The following is a 16425-nucleotide window of genomic DNA, read 5'->3' on the forward strand; positions in this document are numbered from 1 at the left end:
TATCTGAAACAAGCACTTGTCAGATTTACCCTCTATTTTTCACTTACAGTCTCACAGTGCCTACAGAAGGCACAGCAGGAGGAGTGATGTGAATCACACTCAGAACACTACTGGCTCACAGGTGCCTCACATGTCACAAGGGTAGCCCAAGGATACCCCACTGGTGGCACTTTGTTAATTGTATCCTGTTTCTTCACGTGGGAAACAACGTAGCCCAGACTCAAAGCAACAAAGCCTGGACTATAGTGCTCAATTTGTACTCCTCAGTGAGCACCTTTATGGGTTAAGACACTTAACCCAGTGGCATCCAGTAACCATTTAATATGACCCAAGAATTAGTACAAAACTTACACCATTTATAGCACTCATAAATGTAAGCTGTTTGGAACAACTAAATTCCAGACACGTAGTGCTTTCTGTCTTGAACTGAGAAACAGCAGACAATGTATTCTAAATGAACAACGCAAAGAAGGTTTCAAATGAGAGGAGACAACACAGCTCATTGTAATTTCTGCCATATCAGCTTCTGACCTTTTTTGTCTCTTTTCCTTCCCCAGGCAAGCTGCAATAGCTGAAAGAAGTGAGTACATATTTTCTGAGGTGGTAGTTTTAGAATATAAAAGAAATATATGGAAAAATTTGCTTTCATACAATGAAGTCAGTTACTTCAGCTTTGCCCCCTGACTGTCTGTGATTGATTGTTTCTAGATCGTGCTCGAGTTGTTGGCGGTCTGCCTGATGTGGTGACAATTCAAGAAGGCAAGGTAAAACATCTCAGGGGCTTTTTCACATGTTGCAAACTTTGGGCTTTATTTATTTTCCATGTCATGTCAATCTTTAAAAAAAGGTTTTGCTCTCCTACACTGAAGTTACTTATCAAAGAGCACAATTTAAAATATGGAAATTATGGCATCACGTACACATACAATTACCCACACTATTGAAAAGGCAAATTTCTCAGCATTAAATTCCAAAACTGTTTATATAGTTTATAGGTCTCTTTACAGCAGTCCTAATATTGGATCAGTCAACAGGAGGTGATTTAGCTTCCCGCTTATAATAACTTCCCACTTACTTGTAATAAACAATAATAGCCTATAGTGCCTTCCGGCATTAAAAATGAATAGTGTAGTAATTGAAAAAATGGTAAGTTAAAGACAGTGAAAAAATAAGTTATTTTCATCTGATGGTCTTTTAAAAATCAAGTTGTATTTGAAGACCATCACTATGCATCAAAAGATGCAGCCTGTCAGTCGATATAACTTTAAAAGAGGGATAAACTGAGAAAGGTCAAAATACAGCTCATTCGAAGACACCTCCAGTTGTTAAACCCCAGTCATATATGTTGATTATGCCGTGTACAGTCACTTAACCTGACCTGCAACATCTGGGGAGATCCTGTTCCTGAGGTGACCTGGCTGAAGAACGAGAGAGAGATGATCCAGGACAGCGAACACGTCCTCAAGTTCGAGTCGGGCAAATTCGCCAGCTTCACCATCACCTCCGTCAGCTCCGTGGACTCTGGCAGATACAGCATTCTGGTGAAAAACAAGTACGGCACGGAGTGCGGAGACTTCACTGTAAGTGTCTTCATACCGGAAAGCGAAGAGGAGAAAGCTGCGTTTGAAGCTTTGAAGAAGGCAGACAAGAAAAAATAATTAAGAGTCATTAGTTTAAATTAAGAAAAGATTAAGACATAATCCAGAATAATAAGGGACAAACTAACCTGTATCTCTTCTTATATCAATTTCTTTCTGCCAATCAGGCCAATGATTTGTGTTTTCAAAGGTTTTTCTCCCACCTTTTAGCAAACAACAGTAGGAAGTAATATTCACACTGTCCTTTCTGGCATGGTAGTAGATAATAGTAAAACCCCTCTTAAATCTTAGAACCTTTATCCCTATTTCAGCCCAGTCCAGGAATCCACCGGTTATGAATGGCTCCATCTACCGAAAATTGAATTTAGAGTAGAGGTGATTTCATTCTTTCATATGAAAAATTTGTGCATTTGTTGTGCAGTTTTATGTTAAGCAGTAGAACCATGTGGACATTAAATAGCAAAACAAAAAACAAAGACGAAATGCAACCAAACGTTTGTTCTTAGGTCAATTATTGTGTTCTTTCTAATTCTGTCTGGTAAGGGAGCCCCAGAACTCCATTTGAATATGGTAGAGCCCAGTATAATTAATTTTATTATTATACTAAATGCCAACAACTGGCTAAATACTGTTACACCCACGTGCAATGCTGAAATTCTAATCTGTTTTTGGCTTATTGTCATTACATTGGTTGTTAAATGTTGTAAAGTGTGCCCCTGAGTGGTCTTCTGCTTAAACCACTTACAATATTATGCTATTTTTAGTTCCCTATGGTTTGCCAAGCTGAGACACACATATTTGGTTACATATTGCACTATACTAGTGAAATCGTTCAGGAGTAGGTCAACAACCCTACAGTTTTTGTTCTGGCTTTGAATTTAATGATACCTGCGTGGCTTACCTTGTGATCTATTGTAGCCACAGTAAAGCCCATGAGAGCATACTGTATGCTGTCTTCCCTGATGCAATTCAGGTTTAAGATAAAGGGTTAAAAGTATGAAGGTAAAAGAGAGACTTTGTGTTATGTTAAGTGTTACACGGCTCAGATGAAGTGTGTTGCAGATAAGACAGATTACAACTGTGCATTGCAGATATTCATGTAAAGTGGATGTTATCCAGTCACTGTTTTCTGTGTCTTCCATTTCAGTCAGTCATATTAAAGATTACCACTTGTTCTTTTTTGGTGCCACTTCTCAATTAACTAATAAATGGTGCACAAATCCTTCATCTCTACTCCTACTTTGTTTCACTGTGTATTTTTTTTTCATCTTTGGTCACTGACTGCCTGCATCAATAACCACTCTCACACCACTCTTTCTCTCTCTCTGTTCCACTGTAATCCAAACACAGCCTATGTTTTCTGGCCACTTTTGCTGTTTGAATGTACAATCACTGAAAAGTCATCCTCCTCCTTTCTTTCCCCCACATCCCTTTTTGAACTTGTGTGAGCAAGTCTGTTTCTGTCTTTCTACCTCCTTCTACAGTTTGATACATCTTCTGGCAGTTCCCACTTTTTAAAAGACTTTTTAGACTATGTAGGAAGTATGACTGTCACTACGACGATCAAGAGCTGTCAGTCTCATAGTATTTGCACAAAGTGTATAAAGTAAAACATCTCCTTATAAAATATAATGTTAGCCACTTGAGTTCTGAATGTGTATTTCAGGAATTTCAGCAATGGATATTCAATCTCAGGTTACATTTCTATCATCTGTTGTAGGGTGGGTAAGTAGGATTTTCCAACTCTGGTTTTTGGGGGCTGGAATCCATAAGGGTTTTCAGTTTCTCTAACTTATAAACAGCTCTTCACCTGTGAGAAGTGTTACATTGATCCAGTTATTGCTTAACTAGACCTGTTTAGTTTTTCTCAGCTGAGAGGACTCATAGAAATCCTGCTGTGTTCCTGGATCCTGGCGTTGCAAACCCCTGTATTAGGTTTTCAAGTTATTCACTAAAGTGCACTACCATGAAATGACAGCAGAGGTCACTGTGGTCATCTTCCATCTCTGCCAGATTTCACTCTGCGAGTGAATTGTAACGTGGAACGACTGGCACTTTTCACTGAACGTTTAACTGAATGTATGCGTGAAGCATACATCACTTCAGTCATGTCTGGAACTAGTTTTTTCAAATCAGTCATGAATCATAGATGTATCTAGTGTTGATGTAAGGAGAGAGGGGAACAGTATGCTATTATAAGAAACTAAATTAAAGCTACAAGCAAAGATACAATGTGTAAAGCTCCAAAAATGTCTGCTGTACTTAGTGAAAAACAATACTCTGTATAGCACAGTTCTCTAGTACGGATGCCTTTGTAAAAGTACTCATAGCAAGCAAGTCTGTTCAGGTGACATCACTACTCTGGATGGTTAAAAGTGTGAAATTTGTGATGACAGTCTTAATCCAGTGTCAAGAGACACAGAGGCAGGGAAAGCAGGGTAAAATGGTCAGGCTTTCACTTTGTCTTCAGGACACAGAAACTATCTATGAGGTTTGTTAAACTTCAAGCAGAATTTCGCCCAGTGGTGGCTATGAAGACTGTGTGAGTGGCTGTGGTTAATCCATGCATCCATTTTCTAACCTCTTCACAGGGGAGCTGGAGCCTATCCCAGCAAGCAACGGGCACAAGGCAGGGTATTGAATATATTTAACTGTTGCCCCAACAGGAATTTGTCTTGCACATCAGCATTCAACAACATTGCTCAGAACTCTTCCAGTACCATAAAGGCTAAATAACAGTGAATTTATAAAAAGTCTAAAAACAGTAATAATAGGATCCTTAATGTACTTTTTTTCCATTATTTAACAGTTGAAGTTGTAACAGGTGCAGGATTTAATCCAATGTTTCAGTTCTGCAAGACTGCAAAGACAGGCAATGGTTAATAATATGCTGAAATGGACATTAAAATCTAGAATGGGCAAGTTCCTTGGAAGGTTATGATTAGGGTTTCATTTGTAAACAAATATACTGTAGCTGCAAATAGAAGAGGTTTTCATAAGAGGATAAGAGCATTTTAACACAATTGACATCTCAACACCCTCCATATGATGATTAATTTTATGTCCCACTTACTGCTCAGCTCTGTGCTTTGTAATTATACCAATTGACTCACTTTCAGAACCAGCTGGAAGCCATTTGAGTCCTTTTTCCCCTCCCACACATGGGAGAGAGGTTTAGCAGAATCAGTTCACCTCAAAAAACATGCAAGGGATTAACAAGCTTTTATTTTGTCTTTACTGTACACTGTTAGCATTTGTTTTAAAAGGATTGAATCTGAAAGTACAATTCTCCTTTATTAAAGACTTGTAAACACAAAAGATTGTGCTAATTCTATGTGTTTGGTCTAGTTCCGTTTTCATTTGTGGAATGAAAATCAGAAACTTTCCCTTATACCTTACAATATATTATTAATTAAAAGAGACAAGCTCTGAAAACATCTAACCTTCTACAACATTTTAAACTAGCATGCTTTGTAATTCATGATGTGTTAGTCTGATTGTACGTATTGCATTTTGAACAGCTATTTCTGTGTATGAAGATACATACACAGGCATTCTCACACATAGAGTGTATAAAACAATATGGAGTGTTGTGTCTAACAGGCACTCAGTGACTAAGGAACAATGGATGAGAGAAACTGACAAAGCTCTTTTAAAGACTTTCTCTCTTAGAGCACTCAGAGATCATCAGTCAACAAACCTGTTGTTTTCAAACATGTTCATGTTTTTAGAATATATAAAATCCTCCTCTGTCTAGTTAATATATCACTCTCTGAGGAATCCAGTGGTTAGCATTGCAGCCTCAAGGTGCTGGATTGCTACAGTATATATGTCAAACTCCACATGTTCATGTGAGTCAAAAGGCATGCTGGTAGGTTAATTGGCTTCTGGGAAAGCTGACCCTGGTGTGTGTGAATGTGTCTATGTGTGCCCTACGATGGATTAGCGTCCCACTGAGGGTGTATCCCATGCTGTGCCCATTGCTTGCTGGGATAGGCTCTGGATGCCTTGCGACTCTCTATACTGGATAAACCACTGAGAAAATGGTTGGATGGATGGCAGTTACTTCCCCACACTTGTACTTGCATCAAACAACCCCCAAAGGTGAAGTGACTGTGAATAATAAGTTTTGATAGAGCACATCAACCTTTTGAGACAATCAGAGAGGGCCAAGAGCACCACAGACATCACCACAAGCCCTTTGTACATTATTTATATTTCATACGATTGCACTAATAATGGTACACTGGGGATTCAACAAAAACCCAGTGATAGTTTTCTTGTACATTTTGCCAGCATTAGCTGAAAAGAGTCTTTATGATTTTTGGTTATTAAATTACAGTTGTATATTCCCATGACCATCAAAAACAAAGCATATTTTTTTCATCTCTGACCAGCTAGGAGGCAAGAGTCCAAACACAAATCAGGTTAATAACAAAGGAATGTTTGTCAGAATTGCAGTAGCATCTTGTACAGTGTAAACCCTTCTGATTATGTAAAAACACAATCCTCTTTTCTTAAAAAAAGATACACTTCTTTGAAATCTTATTCCAGTATTGAATATACTGTAACACAAAGGCGTTCCATAATATGCAGACAAGAAACACAGTACATAGAAATCCAAAGGAAACCGACACTGTTTATTTTGATATATGACAAAAAGGGCATGACAGTGGGCTAAAACTATACTTGTTAGACATGGGTGTTACAGCACAGGGTTCTCATTTCCTTGAATGACTCGGTAAATAAGGAACATTATCTCTCAGAGTCAGGCCATTTCCTGCACCATGACAGTAGGTCATGGAAAGCTTTATACTATATGTTACTCGTTCTAGGAATATTGCTTATTTTTCAGTCCTCGACATAAAGTAAACATAAAACAATTTTTTGACATTGCTTTCCAAACACTCATGCTCCATAAGAATTTTTCAAGCTTACTGAAAGCAAATGAACTATCTCTCAAGTTAGATTCTTGATGAATTTTGAATTGGCTCCATGCAGTATGCAAAATAAGTTTAGCTCACCTGCCTTTTGTGAAGAATGTTCTTTTATCACCTTTGCAAAACCTGAAGATGAACTATTGAAGTGTTTAAAAATGGATATTTATGAGTAAAACTTAAAAGACAGTACAGTATATAGGGGTTACACTGTAATGTTTCAGTATAGCAAACAGTGTGGCATATTTTGAATATGTTTATAGATGGCTAACAAATATTTAGGATTTAAAAAAAATCAATACCTTTAATTATTGAACAAATAACTGTTGGTGTTATATTTAATTATTGAGGCAAATCTGGATGTATCATCAAGCCTCGAAGAATCTTTGAATTATCTATAGTATATTGTTAAAATGTCATTATGTATAAAGAATATTCCATAATAAGTCACTTGACAACTTGAATGTTATATTGAAGAATGTAAAGTTCCGTTCAGTATAATATACAGTAGATTGCCTACAGTAAATAGATCAAATGTATTTTATATTCAGTACAATAACCCTTTTAAAAGATTGTGATTTTTCAACGTTCTTCTGACAGTCTTGTCTTTGTGCATGTACAGAACTAACAGCCCTGTCCACCACTCACCTCTTTACCTTGCATACTGTTTGCCAGTGGAAGCAGTGACTGGACTGTGGGCAGCTTTGCATAAACATAGAGTACAGTACTTTAATTTCTAACATAATTTATTGGAAAATGTGTCTGTGAAATTGATTGACTTGCTTTTGCAGCATTTAGCTTGTTAATTCGCCAATAAATGAAAAAAAGTAGCCAAAAATGAAAAATGTAATATTTCTTGTAATACCAGAAAGCTTAGATATAATTTGAGACCATTGTTTAAGCGTTTATTAGCATTGTGATGAACAATTACAATCAAAAGAGAATAGAGCATTAACAGGCTTTGTTTTCTTTGCAACAGCTTTATAAAACAAAGGTTAACAGCGCTCGAAACCACAGATCTGTAGTGTGGCATTGCATGGTTTGCTTTAGACCTAAAAATGGTATGACCAGCCAATTTAATATAAAACATAGCTTTTTTCATTAATAACAATTTAACTAAAATAAATTAGAAATATAAAAAACTCTGTGTTTATGGAGTACAAAAAGATCAGTCTATAATGTAAGTAAATCCAAAATGTATTTGATTTATTATATAAAGAGGGCCATATTTATGTATTTGTATTGTGTATTAAAAACAAAAGCTGTGTTGCTCTATTTTCTATAGTTTACAAAAATCTATCACACATCAGTTTTGTATGTAACTATAAAGCCCTCTTAAACTGAAATAGTCCTGTTTTAGGATGTTTTAGGAGTGTCCTGTCATTACTAATGAGCCTGAGAGCATAGAGCTGTAAGACCTTTAAAATAAGGAAGATGCTACAACGGTTAAAGTTTCAGTGCTCACAATACACTTAGAACATTTTTATAATCTACATTTATAACCCACAATGATCTCCTTGTTTCGCTAGTTAAATGTCACCCAGGCATTTGAAAATCGAAGTATGGCCAGGTGCGTTGCTGATTCTGCTGGCAATCTTGAGGAAACCATGAGTACTCCTGACAGGAAAAAGAAGTCCGTCACTGGTAAGAAAGTGCAAGTGAGAAGAGGTAAGCTCCTTCACTACAACAGAACTGTTTTGCAGATTCTCACAGTAAAAGCAAAAGGTGTAGATTATTTTACAGAAGAGAATGACACTTTATTTTAAGTATGAAAGGGTGAATGCTCAAAATGGGGTGATGTAATTGATGGAGTACCACAGGGAGCTTATTAGGACTGCAGCTCTCCCTACTTTATAGCAGTGATCTGAATTGTGACATACGGTAGTAAACTAAACATGTTCGTTGATGATGACAAAACGGGATGATTAGAAAACTATAAAAAACTGCTACACTGATGTAACTGTAGCAGTGAACAGGAGACAAGCAACTAGATCCACACATAGTCTCTGCTTGAAACAACTTGCCCAGGAGAAAGTGTAACTACTGTACAATTTCCTTGGGAAGCTGACATCAGGCAGGGGTCGAGCTGTGAGACGCTGTTTGAAATTGCTGTGGAGAATCCAAAAGGGAATCCAAAAAGAACAAGTGAGGCACAGGAATCTGTCCAGGACGTGATCAACAATTGGGTAGAACCGCAGAGGGCGAAAATCCAAAACACAGTGGAATCCCAAAACCGTTGTCAGTACACACAGGAGAGTCAAAATCCAAGTATAAACTTGGAAAGCTAGCAAGGTTGAGGTATGAAAACCCAATGACTGAGCAAGTGATAATGAGAAGGCAGGACTTCCAGGAGGTAACAAGTTAAGTGCCGGTTTAATTATGCCTCATTGGTATCACTTACCGCCCATATCTCATCCTTAAGGAGATAGATGAATTAACAGACCCAGTGTAGTCTTGGTCTGATGCCATAAAGACATGATGTGCAGTCTGGCATTTACACAGGTATTATAATACCCCCCTCTCAACAGGCAACCTGGGGGCCGGACAAGGCTTTCCATGATTTGTGAATTGAAAAGATGATTGTACCAGGCACAGGGAGACCCCTAAAGCTGAGGTCCCTATGGATTTTGGAGCTAAAGTGTTGGTCAGTGCAGTCTTCAAAATGGAGACGTTCAATCTGGCAGGGAGGAGCAAGCCAATACATAACTGGAATAATTTGTTCCGTGATTCAGAAGGGGCCAATGAATCTTGAGACCAGTTTCTTGGATTAACCCGCAGATGGAGATGTTTGGTGAACAACCATACCCTTTATCGTGGACTCAGAAGGAGGAGTGTCCTACTGACAGTGATTAGTAGGACACTGATGTAACTGTGAGGCCTGTGCCACATCCCTTCAAGGTCCCGCACAGATCTCTCAGTAACATTGAAGTATGGAGTTAGGGCAAGGAGTGGATGTTGATACCCACAGAGGCACTAGAAAGGAGACATACTGTATCAGTCATCCTGTTCAGCAATATTTAAGACACTTCTGCCCGCAGTAGTAGGCGCACCCAGTCCTCTTGGAAATCAGACAAATTACATCTTAAAGTCTCCAGATCCTGGTTCACCAACTCTGTCTGGCCATTGGTCTCAAGGAGGTACCCTGAGGACAGGCTAACTTTAATCCAAAACCACTCACAAAAAGGTGCTCCAAAACCTCAAAACAAACTGGGGCCTAAGTCAGACGTGCTATCAGTGTGAAAAATGTGAAGCTGGAAGACCTCCCCAGTGAAAACATCTGACCAGTCCATCACTGTTGAGATCACAGTGCAACCTTGAGAGTGTGGGAGACTGGTGACAAAATCCACTGAGATGGATGACTGTGGGCATCAAGGAGTGAGAAGTGACTTAAAGTCACTTTCAGGGGCAGTTTTAGTATCTTTATCCCTGTTGCAGGTGGGGCATGTGGACACAAAATGATCAATATTAGATGTCCTTGAAGGCTACCAGAAGTACCTGCTGACCAATTCTGTTGCGCGCTGCAAGCCTAGATGATCAGTGAGCTTGGAATTCTGGCCCCACTACAAAACCACAAACCTGGCAGAGAGCCTTCTGACTTGCATTGGTCCCTCATGTCAGAAGGGGTCTTCACCTCAACAGGAGGGGCCTTACACCACCGAGGAAAAGAAGTTGCACTGCAACATTTCTCCTGATGCCACTCCCGAAGACGACCCTCCATCCAACTAGCCAGACCAATAAGGGCTTCCAAGCTGTAGGGAAGGTCTCTGCAAGCCAACTGGTCCTCAAGCTCTTTGAGAGCCAAGCTCGAAACAGGGCAATGAGAGGCTCCTCGCCCCATCTACTCTGAATGGCCAGGGCCCTGAATCATATGACATAGAGTGGGCAATCAGTTGACTTCCCTGATTGAAACGCAACAGTAGATGGGAGGACTCTGTGTTACGGCCAGGGCTGTCAAAATGATGGAATGTATCTGAGACAAGTTGTTAGTTGCTGCAGACGATCTGCCCTGGTCTGTAGGAAAGGTAGAAGTTTACAACAAAAATTGTGGCGCACTGAATAAGGAGACCTCTGCGGTACTTGGAATCTCCAGAGAAGGGAGGAGGCACATCCGAGGTTCTCAGAAGACTTAAGTTGGAGGCTTAAGCTTAAGCGCAGGGCTGGCACAGGATCTGGGCCTAGAATTGGAGCCACTGTGCGAACAAAGGAGAGCTCCTGCTACATGCTGTATATTGTGGCACATTCCTGCACTGCTTCCTTCAGCTCATTATCACTGCTTTGCTGAGCTCTTAAAGGGGAGCTGTGACTGGCCAGTGTTTTGAGGAGATTTTGGAAGCCCACTGGATCCATATTTTCTGGCTCAGTCATTCTGTAAAAACCATTATGCTGACCTGATGGTAGCAGGTCCCAAGAGATGAGAGGCTGGATACACCCACAGGCTATTCTTGTAACATTTTAGCCATTCTTGAAACAAATTAGACAGCAGGAAAATGAAACAAATTTAACTTCAGCCAAACAGGGGTTGAGTGGTGAGATTACAGTGCCGATGAGAATCTGAAGGAAAAAAACAAAAAAACACTCTAGGAATCAAGGCCCGAGAGTCTGTTCAGGACGTGATCAATAATTGGATCGAATTACAGTTGGCAAAAATACCAAACACAGGGAAATCCAAAAATTGTAAATTCGGGCCGACATTTGCATGGGTGTAACACAAACACTATAGAAGATACAAAGGAAATCCAGGAAGACTTAAGTAAACAGACACAGATTCTAAACAGACAACAGACACTAATTCTAAATATAAGATGGAAAACAATGACCTTGAAAGAAGCTACTTATGAAATTGACTTATAGTACAGTATACTGTATGTTTATGTTGACGCATAGTTTACCTCCTTCAGACAAAGTGGGGGAAGAAGAGAAAGGAAAACATTATGTCAGAATTGAGTATATAGTAAAAAGAACAGAATTTACATTAATGAATGTTATAAATAACAAATAATAAATCATACTTACACTTATATAACACTTTCCTGGACACTCCATTCGAAGCACTTTACAGATAATGGGGACTCCCCTCCACCACCACAAATGTGCAGGACCCACATGGATGATGAAACGGTGGTCAAAGTGTGCCAGAACGCTCACCACACATCAGCTATCAGTGGGAAGGAGAACAGAATGCTGAGCCAGTTCATAGATAGGGATTACTAGGAGGCCATGATTGATAAAGGTCATGAGGAAATTTTGGCCCGGACACTGGGGTTACACCCCTACTCTTTTTGAGAAATGCCCCGGGATTTTTGAGGACCATTCAGGACCTCAGTTTTACGTTTCATCCAAAGGGTGGTGCCTTTTTACTGTATAGTGTCCACGTCACCATACTGGAGCATTTGGACTCACACAAACTGCAGGGTGAGTGTCCCCTACTGGCCCATCCAATACCTCTTCCAGCAGCAACCTTAGCTTTCCTAGGAGGTCTACCATTCAGACCTTATTAAGAATATAGATTACTGGTCAACATGTTACAAAAATACATTGCTGGAATCAATGAAATATTTTCCCATGTTTAAAGAATTGTTCTTCTCTGAAATATGAAAAATGCTTTTAGTTTTGGATAGAGAAGACTACAAGAAGACATGATACAAGTATTCCAACTCCTCAAGCACTAGACAAATTTAGCCCAGTGGACTTTTCAGTATCAGTAGTTAAAGGCAATCAGAGGACACAAATGCAAATGACAGGAATGAAAGGAAAGGAAACATGCATTTTAAAAAGAAAACGAGAGGCATTGGTTTGCAGGAAAAGTGTTATAGGAGTCTGAAACAAGCTATCCAGCAGTGATGTTGAAGTTAATGCCCTGGTTTCTTTTAAGCAACAACTTGATGAGATCCTTGGATCAATTCATTTTCTAGCAACCAAACAACCCACTTTTTTAACATTTATACTATTCCTTTTCTTTAAGCAGCATGATTTCCTTGTGGATAGTCTATGAAATCATTAGTGAAAGGCAAGAAATAAAAAAAAAACGTTTTTTGAGAGCTGTGTTGAGAGACTTGTTGTTTTGTTGTATCGTTGTTCTCTCTAAATGTTACAGGTTTCTATGATTGATGATAATATGTACAAATGATCATTATGATCAAAATGATACTTCTTCAGAATCCAGCTGGATAACTGTTTTCAGCCTGTAGAAAAATGCTGTGTTGTCATTTTGTAACTGTGAATGGTTAATTGTTATTTCACAAAAATGGGGAAATTACAATTGTGTAATTGTTAAATTTAGTTGCATGCCATAAATTTGACAGTCAGCATAATCACCTTGAACACACAATTCACAAGTACATACTTTTTGCTTTTATTTGAATACAATCTTTTTATTATTGCTATTATTTTAGCACAATACTGTAATTAATTGCTTAATATCCTGTATATAGGAGATCAGCTCCCCCCCAGAACAAAAACTTTGTCAATTACAATGTTTTGCCTTGACACTAGTTTTGTCCTCTAACACAGGTAGAATTTCAGTAAATGGTCCATAATCCAAATACAATATTTAATTTACAATAAGTTAAAGGCTTTTGTGATCACTGCAGTTGGAAATGAATAAGAGAATCATATTTGCTTCTTTTGGCACTGGCCTGATTAAAGAATGTAGCTGGGTCCATTTTGTGAATTTTAATTTAGGCACTGGAATTTTGGCTTGGTCAAATGGCTGAACCCTTCATGTTTGAAAAAAGAAGCCCTAAAATGACAACATACACTCAACCTATGTGTAAAAGGTCACTAGAATAAAAAAAATATGTTTATTAAAAGGTCACTAGAATAAAAAAAATATGTTTATTTTTTCATCACATTTTGTATGTTACATTATTTTTATATTATATAATTTCTGGGATTTTAAAACACAAATCCAAATGTTTGTACTGCTTTATCAAAGATACTGTTTATAAAAAGTAATAGAGAGCTAATACACAAGAACCACCAATTGTCAAGCAGAAAATGAATTGGTGGATATTGTACTAACTGTTTTAAAAGCAACGAACACACCGATGAAAATTTAGTTTTCTGCTTTCACAAATAAATCCTTAAGCTTTGTTACGTGCATAAACTACTAGTTAATATATTAAAAGAGCAAATGCAAATTTCAGTGAGTCTCAATGCATCATCGGTGAACTATTGGTGAAGCTAAGCAGGTGTGAGCCTGGTCAGTACCTGGATGGTAGGAAGGTTTCTGCTGGAAGAGGTGTTAGTGGGGCCAGCAGGGGGCGCTCACCCTGTGGTCCATGTGGGTCCCAATGCCCCAGTATAGTGACGGGGATGCTATACTGTAAACAGGCGCCGTCCTTCAAATGAGACATAAAACCGAGGTCCTGACTCTCTGTGGTCATTAAAAATCCCAGGGTGTTTTTTGGAAAAAGAGTAGGGGTGTAACCCTGGTGTCCTGGCCAAATTTTCCATTGGCCCTTACCAACCATGGCCTCCTAATAATCCCCATCTATGAATTGGCTTCATTACTCTGCTCTCCTCCCCACTGATAGCTGATGTGTGGTGAGCGTTCTGGCACACTATGGCTGCCGTTGCATCATCTAGGTGGATGCTGCACATTGGTGGTGGTGGAAGGGAGTCCCCATTACCTGTAAAGCGCTTTGAGTGGAGTGTCCAGAAGAGCGCTATATAAGTGTAAGCAATTATTATTATTATTATTATTCTGTGTACACTTTCTCTAGATTCATAAGAAAATAATTTTAGTTAATTTAAAATAATATGTGACAAACCTAGGGTAATTATTTCCTAGGTTTGTTGCATTTTAATTCACCATTATTTCACCTACCTGTTTTACAGACACCTAGAAAATACTAAATATGTAATTCCTTGATTTGTTTCTGATTTCATATTCTCCTAAGTGTCTCTTAAATAAATTTGCATGTTCAAGTTTTGAAGCTCATTTTACAATGATTTACATTAGGCATACTGGCGTGGCAGTGACATAACTACTGTACAGTTGATTCCTGAATTTGTATTAATTGTAGCTTGCTGAAGGAATATGCCATACTTTTTTCCACAATTTGACAAAATATATCAGTTGTTAAAATAATGTGTAAAAATGATTAATGAACAACACCACTCTCTTTCCTTTTAATAGAGTATATGTTGAATTGCCATTTACCAGGCAAACTCATACTGGCTATGTTAATTGGAGGTTCTAAACTGTCCCTTTGTGTCTGTCCTGACATCCTCTCTAGGGTGATGTCCAGCCTTTAATCTTATACTTCTGCAATAGGCTCCAGATTGTCCCATCTATAACCATGAATAAGCAGCTTTCTAATGATTGATGAAGCAGCAATTGTTGTCTTATTAGAATTGCCAAAATAATACAAAACCAGGAACGATTTTGTTTTTTGCCTTTGAATATCTTGTTTCTGTATTTACATTCCCCACAAAACTTTGTTTCTTTACTAGGATGGACTTTGAAGTTTAACTGAGCAGAGCATTTTTCTTTTTTAATTACATACCAGCACGTGGAATAACAAATCAACACAATACACATCAGTAACATTTACTGATTAATGGAAGAATTTCTAAATGGGACAAATTCTAGCCTATGGCACAGCATGGTCTGTCAGATAAGGACTTTCAGATTTATTGTTCATGCAAGAAAGAAAAAAAATATTTATATGAGGAGTAAACACAATTCTTGCAGGGAGTCAAGAATTCAGACAGGATCCAGCCAGGTAAAAACACTGTGCACAATTCAGGGTGAGTCCTACAAGCCCATATGCTCCACTGTTGTTGTATGGTGACTGCTAATGAGACTAGTCTGGGCAATGTCAGCAGAGGTATTCTCATCTAGTCTAACAAAACTGCCATGGCAGACCTTACACAGGTAGAATAATGCGAGCTGTGTCAACCCTTCAGGTGGTATATTTGTATACTGCTCCTGTTTTACTGTAGGTTGTACTACAGACAACAAGGCTGGTCTTGCATTCTGTTTGCCTTCAGTTCCTGTGTCAGGGCCTTTGGACAGTCCCTAAATGGATAACTTTAAAAAGCCAACACTTTATATACGGTACCATCATGGTACACGTGCATTGAATAAGTACAGTATCAGGATGGTAGCTGGGTAGATCAACCTTGTACTAAATTATTTTCTTGCAGATTCGATGCAAGTGAAGCCTCAAGTAGTAGAGATTGTGACAACAGAGGAAACTCCCGATGAGAAAGAGCCAAACACAGGGCATGTCAAGGAAGAACTGGTGCCACAGGTCCTGGCCAAGACAGGAGTCTCCGAACAAGGCGTCAGCCCTGACCTGCAGACAACGGAAGGAAAGCCACAGAAGAAGCAGACAGAGGCCCGAAAACATCCAACAAGCAAATAAATGCGTCTGAAGAGAAAGAGAAAGTCACGAGGGGATTTAAAAATGACTGTTTTGCTTATGTGTGATTTGATTTTTTTTTTCCAGCAGTTCAGCTGTTCTGGTCTTGTGGTTTCATAGAAACATGGGCTAATTATTAAACTTTTAGATATTCTATTTTGAATCTCATTGTGAAGTCTACAAGTGTGCAGTGCTAAAGATGAGTAGCAAGAAAAGTTGCCCAGACTGTAAGTTAGGAAGGTGTTTTGATGTGCTGTAATAATGGAATACAGATCATAAATGAAGGGAAAAGGAAGTGGGCATTCACAATAATTTCAGATCTAGTTTCTAGCTTAGCACAACAGTAAATTAGTAAATATAAATAATCTATTAAATACAATAGAAATTTCAGTCAGCACAACAAGGAGCACCAATATAGATACATAATCTGGAGTGTCTTTTGTTGATTGCTTCTAATATGTTCTTGTAAAGTGACATATGTATTTACAAAATAAAGCAATAACTTTACATTCAGTAAAA

At 38.5% G+C, this 16425-nt stretch overlaps 1 protein-coding gene across 2 annotated transcripts in view; it reads left to right on the plus strand.

Annotated features, from left to right (window-relative positions):
- Nucleotides 1-16425, plus strand: part of myom1b (myomesin 1b) — a 70232-nt gene extending 53807 nt beyond the window's left edge. For both annotated transcript variants that reach the window (XM_015354467.2, XM_015354466.2), the window contains 5 exons: nucleotides 558-580; nucleotides 709-764; nucleotides 1365-1580; nucleotides 8065-8203; nucleotides 15689-16425. In XM_015354467.2, the coding sequence (XP_015209953.1) occupies nucleotides 558-580; nucleotides 709-764; nucleotides 1365-1580; nucleotides 8065-8203; nucleotides 15689-15909 (655 nt within the window). In that variant the 3' untranslated portion in view covers nucleotides 15910-16425. The remainder of the gene's footprint in view (nucleotides 1-557; nucleotides 581-708; nucleotides 765-1364; nucleotides 1581-8064; nucleotides 8204-15688) is intronic.

Source organism: Lepisosteus oculatus, chromosome 6, assembly GCF_040954835.1.
Source record: "Lepisosteus oculatus isolate fLepOcu1 chromosome 6, fLepOcu1.hap2, whole genome shotgun sequence".
Classification (NCBI taxonomy): Eukaryota; Metazoa; Chordata; class Actinopteri; order Semionotiformes; family Lepisosteidae; genus Lepisosteus; species Lepisosteus oculatus.